Source organism: Nicotiana sylvestris, chromosome 7, assembly GCF_000393655.2.
Source record: "Nicotiana sylvestris chromosome 7, ASM39365v2, whole genome shotgun sequence".
Lineage (NCBI taxonomy): Eukaryota > Viridiplantae > Streptophyta > Magnoliopsida > Solanales > Solanaceae > Nicotiana > Nicotiana sylvestris.
The window spans coordinates 6722517-6747138 of record NC_091063.1 but is presented as its reverse complement, the minus strand read 5'-3'; the positions used below and the strand labels follow the sequence as shown (position 1 = coordinate 6747138).

Sequence of the window (24622 nt, the reverse complement as noted above, 5' to 3'; positions counted from 1 at the left end):
TGAAGACGACGGTTCAGAACTAGTAGTGGCCGACAACAATTGACATGCATTTAATGCCCCGACATTTGAACCGACGGGACATTTTAGTGCCCACTTGTCACTGACGTCGTGATCGGGCTCGTCATTTACGTCATGGTAAACCGAGAGGAATCTCAAAGATTCAATTCGTTTCTTGTCATTACACTCCAAAAAATAAGGGGACTATCTGTATACGGTCAAAATTGGGCTTGCCTAATTTTACATGGCTAATCGGAACTGGGGTGGTAGACCAAGGCTCGGCCCTGTGTTGTATCGAACCATGGCATAGAGATGGATTGCCAAGCTCATGAATCGATGACCGATCAAGATCGAGACCAACCATGATCGAGACCGAAGCGGAATGGAGATTGAGCGAGATCGAAGGAAGCCTGCTAAAGTCGAATAACAGAAAGCCGATATATCTGTGATCGGGCAAATCGTGACAGAAATCTCGGCACGTATCAAATCAAGGCCAGATATTTAGCCAATCATGGGATTTCCTTCTGTATTTAGAATTGTACCATAAGTAGAATTTCTCTACTATATAAAGGGTTTTTTAATCATGTTGTAAAAGGCAGATTCACGCATAACAAAACAATATATTATATTCTCCCTCTTAAGTTCTGTTGTTTGGTAGATACTCCTTTTTAGCATACTCTGTTGGTTCGAGGGCGACCTAGCTCGAAGGTCATAACCGCTCATTATATCGGTTTGTTTTATTTTACAGTTAATTTCTAACATTAATTCTCATATGTTTTCAGTTTGTGCAAGTAAAATCGCATATCCTTAAAATCACTTATAAATTTAATTATTATTCAATTTTAAGGGTTAACAGATGATACATATAGCTAGCAGGTGGAATAGTTCGAGGTTCACGAGAGTTGGTTCAAACAACACCATTAAGAAAGAAAATAGTTGAGTCCTTTTTCACTTGAACTTCCTTTATCTTCTTGTACGTACTTCTCAATCTTGCGGAGGAAGGGATATCTTCTTATACAAAAGTTAAATGAAGGTTAAGGAGATTAGGTTAGATTGTTAGAAGTATACTTCGCTTTAAAAGGGTAAATGAAAATATACTTGAGAGTTTGCATAATAAATTGAGGCGGATTCGAAATTTGAAAGTGACAGGACATCGCTATCGAATAAAAATTTGGTTGATGCTTGAGCGGCAATTGAACCCAATCAGCACACTAAAAGTCAAGTTATGCCTCCCCTTCCCCCTCCAAATCGATCAATGTAGTTTCCGAAGCTTTGAGTCTTAGGTGTCAATCAATATATATATATATATATATATATATATATATATATATATATATATATATATATATATATAGTTGAGTTTGCTTAATTTTGGTACAATATATAATAGAGAACAAGAAATGAAGAAGATTTTTTGGGGAAAAAAATCCGAACTTCTTTAGAGGTAGGAACCTTTTAATTTGTATCAAAGTATTAAAAATTTCAACTGTTATACACCAATAGTACAAGTTCTATAACCATAAACATCTAATGCCATTGATGTCTTAACTCAACTAGTTAATTATGTTGGAGTGCTATAACTCAAAAGGTCATGGGTTCAACTCCTTCTAGTATTTGAACATTTGGCTAACATGGTTGTGAGATATTAATATTGTAATATAAAAAGACAATTTAGAAAAATAATACAATCAGTACAACTATTCCTAAAACATTACGCCAAAAAAATATATAAAAAGATTTTTAAAAAGCCAACATCATGCTTCGTGGTCTCTTTGGGGACAACCTTTTTTTTTTTCTGAAAAAGAAAACAAAAAAACATCATGTGTATTGCTACAAACATTTTCAAATGGGCCAGTAGTACAGTTGTGTATAGAAAATCAATAATTTAATGATTTCAAAATTATAAATAACTCCTTGTAAATTAAACAGCGAAACTTAAAAAAAATAACATAATTAACTTCAAGTAAAGAGACAAAGTGAAAGCAATGAAAAGATAAGATTCTTGTACACAGTTAGATTAGATTAGATATCTCCTAAGTCAAATACATCCAAATTCCAAGCTAACTACCAACCTCTTCAACCCCCCTCCCGCCCACCCCCCCCCCAAAAAAAAAAAACCCATCCCCACAAAACTCCAAAAGGAAAAAGAAAAAAAAATAGAGGGAAAACAATAGTGTGTCAAAAAAGAAAAAGTCATACAATCCAGAATATCTTGAAAGTTGATCCTAGAATAAGTCTATTTTCTAAATTTCTATCTCAACCAAACAAACAAGGGTTAAACAACGTTTTATGTGTTATTTGTACATTATAGCTCTTTATAATTTTTAAATTAAGACCAAAATTATTGTGGAGGTAATAAGGACCTTTCATCAATATTAATAAGAAATTTCAAATTTAAGCACTAGAAATACCTTCGAATTTAAGCACTAGACTTATTCGATGTGTATTTGAATTAGTCGAATCCCAAAATAACTAATAACCTATTTGGTCAAGTTTTTTTTTTTTTTTTTGTAATTAAATGAGTTTTATTAATCATCAAGTGAATCATTATAAAATCATACCTGACTTTAAACTCAGTCAGATATCTCTGTACTGTAATTGTCTCTCCCTATACATAAATTAAATCCCTCACCTCACCTTTTAACTATTAAGTCAACTAACACTAACAACTATTCAAAATTTTAACTGTTGCAGTAGTCTCCTAGTTCCGGCATTAGCTCTAACATTACATACACATGCTATAGTTCTTGCCATTTCATCAACATTTCTTTTGGCCTTCTCAAACACTCGATTGTTTCTTTCACACCATATCATGCGGATTATCTCGACATATATCATGTTGAATGTAACAGCTACTTGAGATTTGCCTTTAGCTTTCTTCATTGCCCATCTCCAATCCTGATTCCATGATTTCAGACCATGTGGTTGCATCCGAAGCCACATTAGGACCCTGTTCCATATCCTTTGAGCAAATGTTTGGTCAAGTTTCTTTTGGCTAGAAGTGTCTTTTTTATTACTAAATGTATTTTTTCCAAAATTAAGATGTTTGACCAAACTTTTAAAAGGAAAAAGTTAGAAGCAAAAGTAATTTTTGAGAAAAAATATTTTTCTTCAAAAATATTATTTTGAAAAGAAATTTTGAGAAAAATAAATTTAGAAATATTTTTTAAAACTTTAGTCAAATAATAATTGCTACTCAAAAATATTTTTCTAATTAAATAGCCAAACATATAGTCATATATTACTTTTCAACAAATGTATTTTTTTAAAAGCATTTCTCGAAATAAAGTAAATTAAAAACGACTGTCCTCATGTCGTTGTATCATTCGTCAAACACTAGGGTTCACTTTTTTATTTTTCTCTTAGTCGTGACATTATTTTTTTATTAAAGTATTTTCCTCAGAAGATCTTATAAAATTAAATTAATTAAATAAAGAAATGCTACTAGGTGTATTAATTAATTTGTCTAATTGTGTTAATTTCTAAGCAACTCTTAATTAAAATTAAAACATACATGTATGCTTCTTGTTCTTCTTTCTTACACCTTTCTCTTTTGGGGGTTTCTTCCTTTTCACAGAATCTGAATATTACTCTCTTTTTCATCTGTCTAAATCCCCCTTTCTCTTATTATATCTGATAGATACCTACGTATCTAAAAAACATCACTCTCTCTGTCTTTCCCAATTTGACGATAAATTTAGGTAACAATTTATTCTTCATTTCCTCATTTTGTGTGATATTTTTATGTGGAAATCTCTTGATTTTTGATTTTTTTGATGTTTACATCTTGTTTCCTAATTTAGTAATTCATTTTTATTTTTTGCCTCATGGTTTGATTTGGATTGTTAAATGATTTTTGGTTAAACCCAAGTTGTTCATATTTATAGGGCTTTTGCTTAGGATATTTTGAAATTTAGTGGCTATTTGGTGAAAAGCTTTGATCTTTTTTTACCTTTACTAAGAAATTAGTTCACAGAAGTAGTCTACTTTATGTGACTTTTTGAGCTTGGATATACTTATAATTGTTGTACGGATTTGGTTCTTCGATTGATCAGAAGTTGAACAGGAGCTATATGTTAAAGACTGGACTAAAGTAATTTGTGATTAGTCCTGAGTGCAACTTTTATGATCTATAGTATGATAAAGATCTTCTTTTTTTTTAAAAAGAAAATTGTTTTGATGTAGCAATTACTGTAGTTATATGCTTTCTAGCTGCTGGGTTGCTATGAAGTATTTGTCAATTTTATGTTAACATTTGGTAATTAAATTTGCTGTTGTTTTAATGATAAATAGTCATATTTTGATTAAAAGGAATAAAATGAATAATCAAGGACGATCATACTACTCATTTACTTTTAACTTCTTGATGCCTCAGCAGAATTTTAACTTGGACTTGGATTTTCTTTTAATAAAAAAAGAGAACAATTTAAAGTTATCAAATGAAGAAAAAGAAACTATTGTTCCCCTTGATAGAGGCAGATGTTGGTGAAACTTGAAATAACTTAGACTGGTTGGATTGTTACTTTATTTGGTTTTCGGTGTAGCGGGCTTTGACATGCAATCTGCACCAAAATACAAGCATTTCTAGTTTATATTATTGAAATCACATCCTCTGATTTTATTTGTAGGAGAGAGTAGCTTTGAGAATGGAGAAAATTGAAGAGTCTGGTAGCCCAGGTTGGGGTGCATCGTTTTTTCAAACAACGGAAGATGTTGCAAGAGCTGTTACTGCTGCTGCAGCTGCTGTTCGGTCACCACGACCTTCCGTGGTATATTCATCTAAAGATGATAGTGGTAGCCAGCTTCAGAAACTTCAGCGTCAAGTATCTAGATTAATGAAAGGCTTATCCAGTCCCCCTCAAGTTAAAAGTGGGGCCTATAACCCGGAAATACTGACTAGCCAAAAGCGTCAGTGGGCTAGGTTTCAGTTGCAATCCCTGGTATGCTGTATGCCTTACCCTTGAGCTTTTTGCTGTATGCTAAATTGCATGAAATTAAGTTATCCATTTAAAGTTCCCCACAAGATCTAACTCTGGTTTTAGTTGCATTTGCTCCAAATGCTACTTCGTTCCTATTATTCTTACAAATTAAATACTATTCCCTCTTTTTCAATTTATGTGGCACTTTTCGCTTTCCGAGATTCAAACTATGTAAATTTTGACCAACCAACATTTTAAGATGTATTTTTTCATGAGAAGAATTGCAACTTATAGTACTTTTTATATAGTTTTTGAATATCTAAATTTTTATTGTAAAATATTAAGTTAATCTAATCCAGTTTATCTCAAAAAACTAGTCAAATTGACTCTTGATAAGCGAAAAGTGCCACATTAATTGGGACGGAGGGAGTAATTCCAGCCTAAAATTTTGATGATGGCGAATGATAGATGTTAAACTCCTGGTTTTCAATTTATACTACGAGGACAAAGTTCTTTTGGTTTTGTTAGATAATTATATTATGTAAGCTTGCAGGATCATAGAGTTTGGAAAGAGCCGTCAAGGCTTTTTGAGAGCATGGTAGTTGTTGGACTCCATCCTAACTGTGATATTCAAGCACTTCAAAGGCTTTATTTTTCAAGAAAGCTAGACGCCCCAGGGAGATTTAGAAGCGCACTCGGTGGTCAAAGTCAATCACGTGTGGAACCTAACCTTGAGCCTCAGGTGTTGAATCTCTTAGGGGTTTAATTTGCATAGACATAGAACCATATAATTATTATGGACTATAAGATGTTATTACTTCTTTGTGTTTCAGGTCTTGTTTGTTTACCCTCCAGAGAAGCAACTCCCACTAAAATACAAGGATCTTCTCTCATTCTGCTTTCCCGCTGGAGTAGAGGTTGGGTTATCCCTATCAAGCCCCTTTCCCCTTTTATTTGGCGTATAATATATGATGGTTTCGTGGAATTTTTGGGGTAGTTTCCTTTGTATTGTTGATATATAGGGGAGATTTAGTTTGCAATATTTCAAGCGTTCAACATGGTTGCAGTTGGTCAACTTCTGTAAAGAATTAAGAGTTATAGGTGTAGAAAGCAAAAAACTTTTTTTGAAGCATCCAACATATTATAGGTGATGGATCACGCATCTTGCAATTACATTTACCTGTTCCTACCTGAGGTAAAAAAACAAAGAAAAATAAACATAAAAAAGGACTAGTTGATTTAAGATAAAGTCATAAAACAAACTAAGTGAGCATCAATCTCCTTTCCTTGCGGGAGGAAAAAAAGGATAAAATTAAATATGGCTTGAACTTGGAATGTAATGTATTTTAGACCAGGTAAAACAATAATGTCTTTTCTATTGCATCTCTACCTTATATTTTCAGCCATACTTGTAGTTGATCTTTTCTGACAGTTCAATAATGGTGCATCTGATTACAGGTTCATGCTGTTGAGAGAACTCCATCAATGAGTGAGTTAAATGAAATACTTCTGGGTCAGGTAGTGATGCTTCCTTTCAATAATAAGCTCCGAAGTGATAATTAAGAACACATTTCTGTAAGAAAAGGCAAACTGTAGTGGGATTTACTGCAAAGCAGCTGATAAAAATACTCTGTCAAAGGCTTAATACGTTATTTGACAATTAGATATTCATAGGAGAATGACTGAAGGCTTTATGCAGGCACAAAGACTTTTTTTCAGAGACTTTTTAAGCATATATGCATTTTTGCAGTGGATACTCTGAACTAGAAGAATCTGGATGTTCTAGGTTCCATTGATGGACTATATTTCTGTGGGTTCTATACTTTTACTAGATTTAGGCTTCTTGTAGAAACAAGGATGTGTAAATTAATGGACTACTATCTGCTATTTGGCGTATTTTCAAATATTTAGTGACCAGTAAAACAAAAAAAATGCTTAAATGAACATGTTACTCCTCCAAATGATTTCCTGAGCTGGAGTAGTGTAGTGCCCTTTTAAAAGAAGTATTCTTTCCATCCAAAGAGAATATAGTTATAATATTGAGGAAACTACTATTCTGTCCCGTTGTTTGTTTTCCATTAGAAACTGAAATATTTATCTGTTCTTTTGCCATCTGTCTGATAATTATCAACCTAGCTTCAGTGTTTTTGGCATGCAAATTTGGTTTTGTGGTGTAATACAAAGCTTATTGCATTCAGATATACGTGTTAATGTGCTGCTACTTTTCCAGGAACACCTTAAACAAAGTGATCTATCTTTTGTGTTCCGGCTTCAGGTATCTCGTCTGACATTCTTTTTTGTAATCGAGCATAACATTAAGTTGTACATGGAACTGTTTATAGATTTAATTTTCTATCTACACCATTATTCTTAAACGTTATTAAATTACACAACTTTTCGGCTGTTTTGGTCTCCTTAGTAGTCTGGTTTTTATTCTTAAACAGGTTCCTGTAGGTATGTACATTTAGAATAGTGCAACACACTTGAAAATACAACAGTGAGATGAAGTGCCTTACACTTTCAGCTGTAGACTTTCGATTTATAACCAACATTTAATAGCTCTTTCTTTGAATTAAACAACAGTAAGAAGTGGCTTCCAGCTTTCATTTCTACTCTGTGCATAGATGTGCCAGCTTTGGCTTTATGAATAGGACAATTTTGTTTACTTTTTCTGCTCCCTATCTCATCCTAAGGTAAAAGGATAAAAGCAATTAGACAAAAGAATTGGTGGCTGATGAATTGGAGTATGTATTTTAACTCTAAGTTTCTTGATGTAGGTTGCTGATAGTTCAACTCTGTACGGTTGCTGTGTTCTAGTTGAGGAAATGGTCCATAAACCCTCTGGATTGCTTTCCATGATTTCAGATGGACAACATACCCACTTGGGTATTAGCCGCCAAATTTTAACGACACGCCGCTGTTATTGCATTCTTTCCAGACTTCCATTTTTCGATCTTCACTTTGGTGTATTAAATAGGTTTGTTTCTCTTTCGATTGAATTTTCTAGCTTGTCCAGATGCTTGCTGTTGTTCTTAAACTTCAGAGATTCTTCGCAAGTAATTGCTGTTGTTGCTCTGTTGCTAGTGCCTACTGAAGTACTGTTATTTCTCCCTTTTCTAGCATTTTCACTGAAGAAAGATTGGAGCGGTTAACAAAACAAGTTGGTGATCTTGATTTTGATTCCCTTATGATTGATGATAAGCAAGAAAATCTGGAAGAAAATCCTTCCAGCAGATCATTGGAAGAAAGAGATCAGTACATCCTGAATGGCTCTGTAGAAAGCTCCCAACCAATCACGACTGATTCTGTGATTAGTGGAACTGTTGATGACATGTCTCAGCTGGAGTATAGAGTTGTAGAAGGGTACGTACACCCAAAGAAAGATGGAAGTGATAACAAGGCGCATATGGTTGATACTGACATAGATTGTGCTAATAAAGAAGTTATACTTGAAAGGCAAGTCCCTGAAGCTTCTGATAATTCCACTGATGATAACAAACAATTGGTAGAAAAGGGTGTACCGCATGCTGTTTTGCCACTTTTAAGATATCATCAGTGCGAAAGTTCTGAATCTTCGTCTAGGTATATTACTTCCTCTATTAGCTTCTTCGTACAATCTTTTCTTTATGATCTGTCTCATAAATTTGTGTCCCTTTTTTTGCTTTGTGATATATCTATCATATCCAATATATTGAGAGAACATCGCCTCTATGAAGTGCTTTTAATTTTGGATTACAGCTTCCAGGGCTCTCCTAGTGAAGATAGACATTTTAGAAGTGATTTTGATGAGACCGAAACGGAGGAAGCATCCTTTTCTGGTCAAGATGATTCAAGTCAGCATAGTGATATAGTAGAATGGGCAAAGGTTTGAATCTTACTTAGCATAGGCCCAGTATTTTTTCAAGCTCTGGGTTGTAATTAGTGGGTTATTCAGGTCTTCGCTGATCCCTTCATTCTCCTTCACTTTGTAGGCCAACAATAATGGATCTTTGCAAATAATATGTGAATATTACCAGCTAAAATGTCCTGCAAGGGGCTCAACAATTAAGTTCCATCCTCTGGATCACCTTCATCCTTTAGAATACCATAGACCTGACGAAGCACTTTTGCACGTTGCTGGATCGACAATTGACTTAAAATCATGCAATACAAGTTTGGAGTTAGCTGAGGTAAATTCTTTTTATAGCAATTGCTGGTAAAAAACATAACATCTCTCCCTCTCACCCCCTCTCTTTAATTCACTCTTCAATGATAAATATATACATAGCGATAGTTGGGTAATGTATCCAGCTAGCTACACCTTTCAATTGATGATATTCCATGTATTATCAGCTTATGTTAATTTGGTTTTGATAATACAGGCTCACAATGCACTCATGGTGGAAGAGGAAGCAACTGCTCTGTCAGTCTGGGCTATTGCATGCTTATGTGGCTCATTGCGGCTTGAACACGTGCGTGGCTATACAACCCGAATATAAGTGACAAGTGTTACTATAAAACCTTTTGACCTTTATCAGATATGATTGCCTCTTTGTCATCAAATTTCTTATAGAGAAATGCAATGCCAGATGGGTTAATGTCATCCACTTTAGCTGTTGCAACAAGAAAGTTCTGAATTAAAGAGAAAATGTATGCATGATTTCATTCTTTGTAGGGACAGGAACTTGTACGCGATGCTCCAACTTTGAATCAATGTAATGGGTTTGAAGTGGAAAACCTCTTAAGAAAACTGGCTCCCAGCTACAAACTTACTAGAATACGATTGAAATAATACTTAACATGTTAAAAGGGTAAAATGACTTATTCCCTGTTGATTGCCAAATGGGCTCTCCCATTATTCTTTAAAACATGGAACACATGTTTGTTTTCTTTGTCATTTTTAAAAATTAATTATTTGTATTAATATTGTCCTATTTCTGAGCTGCTATGATAGCATACCTCTTGCGGAGGCCTCCACTTTTATTTATTTATTTTTTGTTTTTGCATCGATTGCTTAAAAATGAAAATAGAAGGTTAAGGGAAAGCATGATTTTTCTTATCAACAGAATGGGAGATGGGTTTAATTTTTTGGATTTTTAGATAATTGCTCAAGCTCTATACAGTATTGGTTTTTTGGATTTTTAGATAATCAAATCATTCACACTCCTATATCTAAGTTATCCTTAAGTCTATTTAATCTCTCGATGTCTGACTATGAAGATTCTCGCATGCTTGTCAAAGTCTTTTGACATTATTGTTCCGACTTGCATCTTATAGGTTCTGACACTGTTTGCGGGAGCTTTACTGGAGAAGCAAATTGTTGTGGTTTGTTCAAATTTGGTACGTATCAGTTGGCGGCATCTTTTGTATGGTATGATTCTGTCAGGTTTGGCATCATATGAGTGCTGTTTTGACTTCAAATTCTAAATGTTTTCTTGATTAGTTTGTTCTGCCTAGGCAGCACACTTTTTATTAATTTGAAGATTGATTTGGTCTTTCAAATACATGTAACATGTTAGGTGAAGACCTTCTTTCTACATCCACAATTTTCCTTAGAATTGGCATGCTCGTTAGAACTGATATTCTAGGGAAGCCCTAAATATTTGATGCAGAATCTAATTTGAGTTACTTAATTGCAGGGAATATTGTCTGCTTGCGTTCTGTCCATTATCCCTTTGATTCGTCCTTATCAGTGGCAAAGCTTGATAATGCCGGTAACTTATAGTTGGCGATGAATTTTTTCCTCAAGGAACAGATCCATTGTGTTTCCTGATTTATCTAACATTCTTGACGCGCGAATTGTCCAGGTTTTGCCAAATGACATGCTGGATTTTCTTGATGCACCCGTTCCCTATATAGTGAGTATACCCATGTCTTAGGCTTTTCCTTGTCTTTCATAATTGGCTCCCAAAGATATGTGCAAGTAAAAAGGTTTTCTTGGAAGTTAGATGAGGCCATTCTTAAAACAATTGGAGTACTTGAATGAGGGGCTTGTTTCATTGCGAGCAGAAGTCGATGGTTTTGTAAATGCTCTCGTTGCCAATGATGAATGTTTTCTTCACTATCTTGTATATCTTGTGCCATGACATCGTTTTTCCTGCCTTTTCTTCTTAGATATCTTGCATTATTGGGAAATCATTCAGTATGTTTTCTTCCTGTATTAGCTGATCTTGTTCTGAGAATGTAATTTGTTTTTTTGATTGTTTATTTCTTAGGTCACAAGGGATTGTTTATGGTGAATTTACTTATATTTTGTTTCTTTATTTTTTTCTTCTTATCTTTGAGTAGATCGGTGTGAAGAACAAAACCTCTGAGGTTCAGTCAAAGTTAACAAATATCGTCCTTGTAGATGCTAACAAGAACCAGGTTCGTAAACTTGGTCATTTCTATTGCGTGAGCTGAAGACAGAAATTGTTTGCTCCTCTTTCCAGTAGACTGTCTTCTTAGTTTTTGTTTATCAAAACTTTTTTACTTAGTAATGCATATGATGTTGTGAAGTTGTTATCGCTTGTGATTAAGTTTTCTAAGAGGGATATTCTTTTCCTGTGTATTACATTGGAATTCAGGTGAAGTCAGCAACTATACCACAACTTCCGCAGCAAAAGGAGTTATACTCTTGCTTAAGTCCTTACCATGCAAAACTGGTGGGAGAAAGTTATCTGGCAAGGAAAAGGCCAGTTTATGAGTGCACAGATGTTCAGGTATTCCAAGACCTCTCATTGCTTCCCTTCCATTCCCTTTTCTGTCCATTGCCATAGGGGCAACCATGATTTATATTTTGACTCGTCTAACTTGGCCGGTTGCTTCCAACTAAAGCCACTGATATACTTGTTTTATTCCCAGAATAGCATGGTTGAAGCATTTCTAATTATAGATTTGGTGCTTGATTATAGTCTGCGAGTTTGTTGAACTATAGTCTATTGTACCATCCACAACAAAAGAAAAGAAAAAGATATAGAAGGACAAATGAATGCAGTTATGCCCGTTTGGAATTACTTAAGTAGGTTAATTTTAAATGCAATGAAAAGTTATTGTAGTGTCAAAGGCCTAATTTAGACAAGAGGGGTTGCTCTGATGGTAAGCAACCTTCACTTCCAACCAAGAGGTTGTGAGTTCGAGTCTCCCCAAGAGCAAGGTGGGAAGTTCTTGGAGGGAAGGATGTCGGGGGTCTATTTGGAAACAGCCTCTCTACCTCAGGGTAGGGGTAAGGTCTGCGTACACACTACCCTCCCCAGACCCCACTAAGTGGGATTATACTGGGTTGTTGTTGTTGTTGTTGTTGTTGTTGTTGTTGTTGAGCCTCATGAACTTGAATTCGACCTTAGTATGTTGTTTTCTCCTTGTTACGAGGATTCACAATCTTCATTTCCTTCTGAATGTGTGATTCACTTATTAAACCATCTTAATCTTTATCCATTTGCAAATGCTAGTATTCCTTTCCTTCTGAATGGGTAATCACTTATTTGACCATTTCAATCCTTACCCCATTTGGAGATGCTCAATCTGTCTTATATTGTCTCTCCTTTTGACCCAGCACCCAAAATGATTAATGATGATGTAACTGTAAATTGGAGTTCCTCTTATTGGGTAAAAATAGTACCATATTAAGGGCGAGCTTTGAGATTCTTTACTTGTGTGCTTGTAGAAGATGGTTTTCTGCGCTTGGGCAGGAGGGAGTATTAATTTTTATCAGTAACCACTTAGTTTTTGAGAAAAGTCGTAGCTCCACCAGTGGATCCATCTTTGCAAGTTGAATTGTGAATTGGTAGAAATGCTTAGACCGGTGAACTGTTGAGAGATGTTCCATTTCATTTGTATTTGTAGACCTGAATACTTGTTCTTTTATATGAAACATTTACAATCATAAAATGTAAACTGAAGGTATGTAGAGTAGCTATTATCTCTTAAGAGTTTTATTGAAGATATTATCCTGGTCCTTTTATCTTTTCTTCCTTCAGCTATCCCAGGGAGCATTTACTTTTGTGGCCCCTCTTATGCATAAAGAATCTTACTTGAGTTCAATCAATTGATGGCCTATTAGGGAACACTTAGGAATCACAAGTAGTGTTTGTTTGTGCATAATTTTTCGAAGTCTTTACTTTTCAAAAACGTGCTTGTTTAAGCTTTTAAAGTAGTGTTGCAAAATGTGTTTATTCAAAAAACTGCTCTCTTGTTTTAAAAGAAGTGGATTCAGTGTTCAAAGAAAAAGCTCTTTTTGCATTTGCAGAACATTCAACAAATCTTCAAAAAGAATATAACTATTCAACCACGCCTCTTTAACACACCTTTTTTTTTTAATAACTTTTTCCAGAAGTTCATTATTGTTTAAGCTATATCTGGTTGTGTCTTTATTGTTGTTTTAACCATGATATTTTTTTAGGTTGAAGCTGCAAAGTGTTTCCTAGCAGTGTTGCGAACTTACCTGGATTCTCTGTGCTCAAACCTTCGTTCACATACAATTACTAATGTCCAATCAAATGATGATAAGGTTTGTAGCTTCTCCTTGGAGTATTTGATCGCGCTGATTACTTGTGTGAAAAAGTTCTCTTTTTTTAATGTTCTGGTGTTTTGAAGAAAACTAACGAAAGAACCAAGTAAAATTCATTGGCTCAATTAAACTGGACCAAGAAGTTGTACTTGCATTGCTTCAAGGGGTATCTGTAACTTGATTATTCAGAATTAAATGTTGTTTAGACTCTTTGGCAAAACCTGTTACAAATGGCGAACAGTTAAAAATTGATACTTGCGGCGGATACGCCAAGACTCACACTTAACCTGCTGTAAACCGTATGTACCGGTTTATCTATTGCAGAAATTGAAACAGTAATTTAATATTTGAGCAACTTTACATACTAAAATGTAGTAAAGCTTGTTCCTGTTTGAAGCTCTTATGACCAGAGTAACCGTTAACCTGGAGATACACTTAAGTTACAGTATAGTTTGCTAAAAAATAGACATAGTTTCAGATGGTAGGAGTGTAATTTATCCGAAAACTTGCCTATTTTTCTGCTCCATTTGGTGGTGGATGTAAGCATCAGCTTTTATGAAGATTTGCATTGTTAAAGTCTCAGCTTTTGCTTAGTGTGAGCTCTTTTGCTTAACTGGTATGCTAGTTGCTGTTCTTTTCTTTGTTTCCTGTAACAAACATCACAGCTTTTATGAAGAAATACATATGCTTTTCATGCTTACGCTAATTGGTAAAGAAACTTCCTTGTAACTCGGAATTCTTTATCCTACCCTTTTGTTATCAGGTATCTCTACTATTGAAGGAGAGCTTTATTGAGTCTTTCCCAAGTCGAGATCGGCCCTTTATGAAGGTGTGTGCTTATGCTTCCAACTTTTTTCAATTGTTGTTATCTGAAGCCATATAGTTTCGCTTGAAATACTGAATCTGCATTTACGGAAGCTAGAAACTTTTTGTATTATTATTATTATTATTATTATTATTATTATTATTATTATTATTATTATTATTATTATTATTATTATTATTATTATTTAGGGTATCAATTGATGTGATGCAAGCCCATTATAGATTGTAATAATCTTCTCTTGCCACTTTTTCCATATAAAAAATTATATACATTCAAATGTTCGCTTCATCTTAAGGTAACGTCATTTTTGGTTTTCCACAAAGAACATGCTAATCTGTTATTTCTTGCTATTTGGTGAAACAGCTTTTCGTGGACACACAGATGTTTTCTGTACATACAGATTTTGTACTCTCTTTCTTCCAGAAGGAATAGAGCCGAGCCACCATGTGAAGATCCAATTCGTGATGTGATAGTGGAACGCAAGTTCCTGTATCTGTAGCTTGTAGTTTATCGCTCAAAGTCTAATATAGGGGTAAGTTGTGTATCATAGAATATCGATCATTTAATCACTTGTACTGATATCTAACATCAGTCTCGTGTTTTTTTTCTCGATTTTCAACTCAGGCATGCCAAGCAGCCTATGCAATAGAGAACATAAAAGGATGTAGGATAGATTTGTACAGCGAGTGGAGTTCTAGCAAAAGCTAATTTATCTATACTGAACTCAATTCCCTTCATCCTTGTTTAATGCGTGGTAACTTATAGTGAAAACACAACTGTTAGTACTTTCTTTAATTTCTGGAGATGCTTACTATTTGAAATATCAGAAGGTTCTGAGTATGCGATTTCTTGAATTGATTCGTCATTTCACTGCGAGTACGTCCACTCTCTGCTCCTGGTTTGTTCGATTTCTCCTCTGTGGTGGTAAGGGGTTAAAAATCTACTACTTCAATTCCTGCATCAAACTGACAATATTGTGTCCAACTGTATAAAGGTATGTTCCCGTCTAGGCTAAAATATTTGGAGATACACAAAAGGTTTGCTTGTTACTAATAGTCTAGCCTCTCTTCTTCTTTAGATCCCTTGTTTCACTCGATCGTGTCAATGCAGAGGAAATGAAATACATTTACATACTATTTAATATTATAAGTGAACTAGTTTTACAAGCACCTATAGGCCCTACTTTGTCAACATGCGCTTTGAGCACGTTAAAAGTTCGTCCAAAAGTCTTGGCCTTAAGTAATAAACAGGCATTGGGCAAGTTAAACATTTGGTCGATCAGTCAAAAATAATTATATTTGCCAGTTAAATATACAAAAATAAACACTAATTATGTTTAAAAGTATTATATATTAATATATAAAAAATATATATTTTGCCGGCAATTTAAAAAACTCGTCCAAGAGTCGCTCTATGGACAAAAACACTTACTAACGTTCACTTTCATTCCTTTGGTTAGACTACCTGTAGCACATGAAAGCTACAGAAAATGCTGCTTAAAGAAGGATTAGAGTATCAGTGACATGCAAATTTTACAGACAAAAGGGTCATACATCTAAGACAGGTTAAGGATGCTGATATGACATGTTAATGTTGGGAAAAGAGTCAATTCTCAGGTAAAGAAAACCTTAATGAAGTCATTTGCAAGGAGCTGGAGTCAGATGAAAATGGTCCTGCTTTGTCAGACCAGTCTTAAAAACTGATAGGGCCATTTGCAATTGCATGTCTTTTCGAGTCATGTGAAATATTGATTGTTTTTTACGTACTGTTTTGCCAACTAATACTATTTGTGGTTTTAGGAAATTTGACAAGGAAATTTATGAGTTGAAAATATGACTGCCTCTGTTGTGCATGTGTGTGTGTGAGAGAGAGAGGGTAAAACTGCAGTGTCAGTGTTTTGGATGCTTTACTAATGATAGTTTTTGGGGTCTTGTAATGTTAGGGCTTAACCACTGTTAGTAATGTGCATTTGGAGTACACACACTACATAAAAAGTCCTTATTTTTTGGCACCCTGCAATTTCCTTGCTATCACACAAAGGAATACACTCAAAGTTGTTTGGTACGAGAGATAAGATGGGATAAGATGTGAGATTAAATTTATATTGTGTTTGGTTGGATATCTCCAACTAAACAAGGTATAAATTTAATTCCAGATTTAATTCAGAATATTCTATCTTATCCCACTTTATTTCATCAAATGTAGAATTATTTATCCCATCCATTATGTGGTATAAATTAGTTATGGGATTATAATCTCGGGATAATTTAGTTCGCATACCAAACGAGTCCTTAAGTGTAGTTTGGAAGACTTATGTAACGCCTTAGGTAAATCCCAAATTAACAAAACATGGGAAAGATCTCAAAGTGGACAATATAACTAGTGAGTGAGACTATAACAACTAGTTACTTTAATATTTTATGACATGTTTATTCGGACACAAAAATCTCAGAGTTTAAGAAGATTTTTTGAAACTTACGGTTTTAAACATCATATGAGATTTTTGTGGCTAAATAAACATATTAAAACGAGAAGTTTAAAGTTATATTAAGATCCAAACAACAAAAAGGAATAACAATAATAGTTCTGAACTGTTACAGTACAAAATTTTATGTTTCTGTTATACATATGCTAAGATTGTACTCAATGTGTTATTCATCATTAATGTAGAGTCATTTCTGATTATGTAAAATTTTGCAATGTTAACTAAACGATCAAACTAGTACTTTTGATTGGTTTTTTTCTCCTGGTACAATGCAAGTTGCTTGTGTAGGACACTGTGTGGTCAGAGTTATCCCTTTATTAACCCAAATGCATTTGCATTTATTGAACCCAAAATGACACAACAACTCACCCGTATACTTGTCGGAACTGTACACAACACTTTGTATCCCTCTTTAAACAAGTCCGAAACCTAAATAATGACGTCTGGGATATAAAATAAGTTTCTGCAGTTTAAAAAATGCAGTATAATAATATACTTTACTTTAACAAAATTTTAGTCGTTAAAGTAAAACGTAATATGATACTGCGTTTTACTAAAATACAGTATTATACCGCGTTTTACACCTTCAATTTAAAATCCCCCTTTCTTCCCCACCCACGACAGAACACTCCCCTTTTCCATTAAAATACAGCAGCGGTCCCTCCTCCCCCCGATTTAAAAAACAATCGAATGGATCCCACCCGTCACACAAAAAGTGAAGATTGTAGGCCTCGCATACAACCCAAGCCTTCGATTGTTGTGGTTTCTGTATTTCGGGCTCAAAATTTCAAATTTCTGACATTTCTAAAAATATAAATCGAGGTATTCCGATTTAGTTTATGTCGAAACTCGTATAATAATGCATATTTGTTGTCTTGAATGTGTTTTCACGTTGTTTTGTGTTTTGTTTGCGATTAAATTTGTATGTTATTTTTATCCGGATTAAATTATCAGTGTTTAAAAAAATAGTTAAAAGTTGAGAAATAATTTTTCTTGCTAATAAAAATGTTCATAAATTTCTTTTACTGTTTTATATGTAATTTTGTGAATGTTATGTTATTAAAATATGCTTGTTGTTTTTATTTAATTTAGATTTTTATTTGCTTAAAGAATAGTGCCCTTTTAGCGTAGTAAAATATAGAGCCTTATAGCGTAGTAAAATATAGAGCCTTTTAGCGTAGAATCTCTGTAGTTTAAGTATCTACTAACTACAAACTCTATCCAATTACACTTTACAAAAATTAATTATTTAATTTATAAAACAAACACACATAACTAACAAATTAATATATGCTGTCAAATTAAATATCGAGCGTGAATATATATATATATACTATGTCCAATTAAAAATTAATTATTTAATTTATAAAACTAACAAAATTGTAAAAATATTAAAATTGACACACATAAGAATTCAGGATAGCTTAGTGCTATTGGGCCTCAAATATCGAGTCTGAAACCTATAAATACATACTCTGTCCAATTAATAATTAAATATTAATTATTATAACACAAATAAAATTATAAAAATATTGAAATTGACACACATAAGAATTCAGGATAGCTTGGTGCTACTGGGCCTCAATATCGAGCCAGAAACCCATAGATATATACTCTTTCCAATTAAATAATTAAATATTAATTGATAAAACTAAGACACAATTAATATTGTTTAATTTACAGTAGACGACATGGACGTGCCGCCTGTGCATCCTGGACCTATCTCGGATGAGATATTAGTGTTATAGGGCGATCATATGTCCGCTTATGTATGTGAGGGAGGGATAGTGGAGCAGACTCTCCGTGCCAGGAGAGTGGATGGCGTGTGGGATTTTATCAGGGAGAGAGGTTTCCATTCCCGCGTAGTCCAGCATTTGCGTGATACAGGCTTCTATAGGATTTTTGAGATTGGTCGGCTGCAACTCGAGTGATCTCTGATCACGACATTGATAGAGTGATGGCGATCAGAGACGCACACATTTCACCTGCCTATTGGCGAGGCCAACTGCTGCAGCTTTAGGGGCAGTCGCATTTCTATGACAACTATTTGACAGCATTTGGAGGTATTGCACCCCGACATCACCGGCGAGACTGAGGATCTACATATTCATCGGTACACGAGGTTGGTGCTGCTCCTTCTTTTTGGGGGTGTCTTGATACCGAGCATTTCGGGAAATCTAGTGAGTATGGGATTTCTACATCATCTTCAACAACTAGATGAGTTACCCCAGTACAGCTGGGGTGTTGCTGTTCTCGCTTGCCTGTACAGGAGTATGTGCCGGGCTAACATGGGTACCCAAAGCGACGTATGTGGTTTTCTGTCGGTTCTACAGGTGACAACATATTCGAATACTCTATTCATTACTTCCAATTCTATATAGTCAAAATGACTCTTAAATTTTCCGTCGACCTTGTATGTTAGGTTTGGGCCTGTGAGCGGTTCCTGCCATTGCAGCCACCTCTACCACTATTACCTCCGGATGTAGCACCTCCGTTACTCCCTCTAGCTCAGAGGTGGGTTATCCGGCGTGGAAACTACCGAGCTATTGATACTCATCATAATCTCCCCTTTGTCAGGGATGTGTTGGATATGCTGAAGGCCGCACAGGTAAATATGTACCTAAACTTACTTGTTATAAATTCACTTATGTTGCGCATACTCATTTTTATGTTATTATTTGATAGTTCATCTGGATGCCATACAACAACGAGTTGATAGCTGGCCTGCCCGATTATTGCTCGGTCGACCGACTGATTTGGAGCACTTTCGTCCCGCTAATGTGCCTCGATATTGTGGAGCATCATGCCACAGAGCGGGTACTTCACCAATTTGACCGTCCGCAGACTATACCGAGGGAGCCTACATGGGAGGCTACACATTATCAGCGGGATGATCGTTCGAGGGTGAACGACGCATTTGTAGCATGGCTAGAGGCGTAAGTCCATACTTGGGAGCAGCGAGAGGACCTGATTCCGCCACCACCTTCACAGATCCGAGCTGCGACTATTGAGATGTATATGTCATGGTATCGCCGTCACACCCGACTGATGATCGGGAACCCCATTAATCAAGCTGGCGGTCGGTTCATACCATATGCCGAGAGGCATTGGTATGTTTCTATCGGAACCCATACTTATAACTGTGATATAGCGTTATGTAATTAATATTTTAAATGTTGTGCAGGCTATTGGTTATCATTTATTCTACCGGTTGGGACTGGAGATGCAACAACATGCCGACAATCCTGCAGTCCCTAAGTATGGCCGGCAGGTAGTAGAGGTAGCTCTCCGGACACTGCAGTGAGCCAGAAAGGACGAGAGGTTAGATCACGATGCTGAGTATGTGGCGCCAAAACAACACCATCGGGGTAGGTCTGTCTCACGAGGCAGGGGTCAGGCACGAGCTAGGACTGCCCCATGAGGCAGGGCTATCCCACGAGGCAGGGATTCCCCATGGGGTCATGGGGGACGACGAACAGGTGGTCCCAAGCAAGGGGGCGTTGAGGCACCTAATGAGGATCTTGGAGATGATCGGCCAGGTTACATCCCTCAGCTAGACGAGCCTTCCAGCAGCATGCCGTCGTACATCCTTCAGCTGGAGCTGCCAGCATCGCAGGTCACCCCGTCAGGTCCATTATTGATCACGGGTACATTCGACAGAGATGTAAAGTAGTTCTTTTCAGGCCCATCTACCATAGCTGAGGATCGGCTGACCCGAGACGTGGATGGTGGGCGCAGGTTGAGTTTTGGCTCATCCCCAGCGGTTGATGCAGATCTATCACAAGCAAAGGTATGTTTGTTTTACTGTTAAATTTTAATTTGTTTTTTTTCCTTAATGATTTTCCACAAATTAATTTTTAATTTTCTTATTAAGGCTTCGCCCCAGCCCATCACGGAGCCCACTTTATGCGATGATGAGGACATCACGGATGCTTATATTCAGGAGCCCGACGATACTATGGTAAGAAAATATTTTTGACTTAACACGTACATTACTAATATACATTTTCATATGCTAAGCTTAGTAATTTTTTTGTAGGTGCTGACGGACCGACGACCCCTTCTATTGATCCTGCCAGCTCTACAGACGATCATGCTGTTGCGCATCCTCACATAAAAAGGCGACGTGATGAGAATGATCCTGATAGTGTACCCAGGCGACATGGGATGCGCCTCAGGCCAGCAGCTGCATTGAACACACAGGCTATGAGACTCATTGATTTTTGTTTGTTTGTATTTTATTTAAATAATACATTATGTAAATAATGGCAAGAATTTTATTTTCACAACAATTTTATTTTAACACAATTTGAACAATAATTTTATTTTAACAGTACAACACAAACACAAACATAGCAAATCTAACATAACATAAATTCAGTACAACTAATGAAAACACATGACACGAGAAACATAAAGATACACTACTACGCTCAACACGTACATGTCATTATTTAGTCGCGACCGCCTAGTATTCTCTGCTCCAACCACTTGAGTTGGTCTTCCAGTTTATTTTTTTCTTCTTCCACTGCCTTGAGTTTCTCCTTCAACTCCACAACTTCTCGTTTGGATTGTCGCTCTCTTTCCCACTACTTCAAACACAAACTATGAAGAGAATAAAACTTGTCTTTATAGTATTCCTGCTGACATGGTTCATCAATCCATACCTCAAAATTGCAAACAGGTTCATCGGGAACCCTATAAAACTTGTTTATATACGCCCAGTAGCGGCGTCCAGCTTCTTCCCAACAATCGTGCATCATGCCTTTTTTGCCACACTCGCACCTTGGGACATAAAGGAGTTGAGACATTTGTTAAAGCGTAAAGAAAAACCTTGCTTTTATGGAAATATTTGCTATTGGTTATTGTTAAGTGAAGAAATAACTACAATGCGCCCGTTATTTATAGGCAAGATTTCACACAAAACGTAGTATTGTACCGCGCTATACATATTCAATTTTTACTGAAACAAAACAGCTTTTGCGCAGTCGATTCAGCTTTTTAGACCGACAAGACAACACACACAATATAGTATTATACCGCGCTATACATATTCAATTTTTACTGAAACAAAATAGCTTTTTCGCAGTCGGTTCAGGTTTTCAGACCGACAAGACAACACACAAAATGTAGTATTGTACCGCGCTATACATATTCAATTTTTCTGAAGCGAAATAGCAATGTCTTGATTTTTCCTTTATTATCTTTTATTTTCATGTATGTTACTTTAGTTATTTTCTTTGATTCCTTTTTCAAGAAGGATAATAAAGGATAGTTATTATCTTTTATTTTCACGTATGTTGCTTTAGTTATGGTTGTTGTGCTTTTATCTCTTCGAATATTATGTTATGAAATTTCAATCTTGAGATTGGTCTTCTTTACTAACACCAATAAGTTGAATGTTGGACTACCATATCATTATCCCAATTCAAAAGGTCATGTTAAAAAATAAGATGTAACAAGATTGTGGAACATAATTTTATTTGATAGATATTGTAACATACACAAGTACATACACTTATTACAAAAAATATTACGAAAACAAAACTCTAGGTGTATCCTTGATAGTTGGGTACATTCGACGAACTTGCACCAGGATTACCACCGCCACCCACACCAGCTGAAGGACATTTATGACGGTCGTGTCCTGTTTGCGAGCATATGCTACATTTACGCGCATAAACGGTATCACCAACATCCATTTGGTTCCGTATACGCGTTCTCTTTTGCACTTGCAGCTTGCACAAATAGTCCTTATTACACTCCATTTTAAAAGGTTCTGGTGGCCAATAATGCTCAGTACCCAATGGCTGCAACTGCCCACTATATGTGTCTACGTATGCATTAACACTGTATTGCCTATCAATATAGTTGGTTGCCCCTAAACCAACTTGTTGAAAGCACTTCAAGGCATGTGCGCAAGGCATGTGGTAGATGGTCCATTTCCCACATGAACACAACCTGCTGGCTTCATTCACCGTCTATAGATTATTCCCTCGATATTCGTGGATAGAGGTGTGAACTTCAAAAATACCTCGGTCGTGATCGTATTGTAAAAATGAATGCCAATGTGCTCGTCTCCTGTACTTCTCAAATCTTCTCATCGGTATTGGCATAAATTGAACACCCCTATCCATCAATTCCAATGCAGCTCTATGCCTTTCAACAAACCTCTCCGCAATCTATTTGAATGTTATCCGGACCATGGCAGTAATAGGCAATCCATGTGCAGACTTCAATAAGCCGTTGACTGACTCCGACACATTTGTAGTCAGGGCTCCCCATTGTCTGCCACCATCAGCATGCAATGTCCACATTTGAAGCTCATGTACCATTTGCCAAGTATAGGCTCGTGGATCTAACTGCTGGATCGCTTCCATGCGCCTCGTGAATTTGCACTACTGGTGCTCAGTTGCAGCCATCCACATTAAATCATGCAAGGCCTTGTCATGATATTTATTCTGGAAATTGGCCTTCAGGTGCCTCACATAGAACGATGGTATGCATAGGGTTCCTGCCATTTAGGCAAATATCATACAAAACTTAAAATACTACCATGTCGATAAGATATTAGACAAATACCTGAACGCTGTTTGACAACGTGCTGCTTCAACTGGTTTAGAAAAAAAGGCCACGTCTCTTCGCTTTCATTGACACAAATGGCAAAAGCTAGTGGAAATATTTGTCCGTTGGCATCTACTGTAACTGCGATCAAAAGCTTAATATCATACTTTCCATAGACATGAGTACCATCTATGGAAATTACCGGACGACAATGCACAAAACCATCAATTGCTGGTTTAAATGACCGGAACACATAGTTGAAAATATATTTGGGTCTGTACAGACTCCGATCACGCCTCCATTCAACAACAGTTCCGGGGTTAAAGTGTTACAGTATGGCCATGTACCTGGGTAGAGATCAAAATGACTTATCCCAGCCACCATAAATAATTTCAAAAGTACGCTTGCACCCAAGATATGCCTTTTTTTGGTTATAGTACACCCATACTCTTGGTGGACGGCTGTAATACACTATTTAATCTTGAACCTAATGGACACTTCCAAGTATGAAATCAAGAAAAGAGAAATCAATTCTACATCTAAGTTGAAGTGATTCTCATTGAATGTGTCCATTTCCCATCTGTGGGTGCTAATATATTTACCCACTTTCCACAACTATGATTTCTTTTTGCTGGCACGCAACATCCAGTGACAACCCATAAAGTCTCTACGACATACAACTTTGTATACCTCCGTAGTTGACTCTCTTACCGTCATCTCACGACACTCTCTTATGCTGGAGATTTTTACATCCCTGATTAGGTGAGCTTTATCGGGGAAACACATGCCCTTTGCCAGCACCGCTGGTCTAGACTCATCCCATATTGCTGATCGAAATTCGTCAGCATCCCTTGTGAGAGCATCCACGCCCGACATACTTGACAAATAATCAAGGTAGGGAATACTCCGCTCATGAAACAATATGTGGGACTCGTACACTCTTGGTCTAACGGGAGGTGGAGGAGCTCCCTCGTCAGCTCAAGTTCGACATTCACTTCCTCCTGATCATCACCCTCATCAGGTAAGGGTGTGTCATCTCCAAACTCATCGGCATTGTTGTCATAATTACTATCATCTTTCTGACTCTGTGCATCTTCCAAATCACTAGTCAATACATCGTCTATGGGCAACTGTGTGAGGTCAAGAACATCAAGTTGCTCGTTTTCACTGCACAAAAAGAACAAAATGATATGCTACTCAACTTGATAAATACTTTACATATTGCTATATCACTTTACTTACAAGTCTTACTGTGTTGACGTTCCATGATGGATATTTTCTTGTTGGTGATGACTCCCGGATGGACCACCGTGGTCCAACATGCTAGAACTACGCATATTCCAACTAGGAGCGGGGTCATAACT

At 36.2% G+C, this 24622-nt stretch overlaps 1 protein-coding gene across 3 annotated transcripts; it reads left to right on the top strand.

Moving 5' to 3' along the window:
• The first annotated feature begins 3528 nt into the window (after positions 1–3528).
• On the top strand, positions 3529–15063 carry LOC104234578 (uncharacterized). 3 transcript variants are annotated; one of them, XR_712985.2, is made up of 20 exons: positions 3529–3698; positions 4626–4937; positions 5470–5658; positions 5750–5833; positions 6375–6434; positions 7147–7191; positions 7694–7893; positions 8037–8498; positions 8655–8781; positions 8888–9085; positions 9278–9367; positions 10173–10235; positions 10535–10609; positions 10703–10753; positions 11184–11261; positions 11462–11596; positions 13276–13383; positions 14147–14212; positions 14573–14741; positions 14834–15063. XR_712985.2 is itself a non-coding variant. In XM_009788170.2 (19 exons), exons 2-19 carry the CDS (start codon positions 4644–4646, stop codon positions 14639–14641), a joined length of 2394 nt encoding a protein of 797 aa, XP_009786472.1. In that variant the 5' UTR covers positions 3529–3698; positions 4626–4643; the 3' UTR covers positions 14642–15063. The 3 variants fall into 3 exon arrangements, 1 of the variants encoding a protein (XP_009786472.1); XR_011400852.1 differs by lacking the exon at positions 3529–3698 and adding an exon at positions 3812–4090; XM_009788170.2 differs by having other exon boundaries at positions 14573–15063.
• Positions 15064–24622: the final 9559 nt, after the last annotated feature.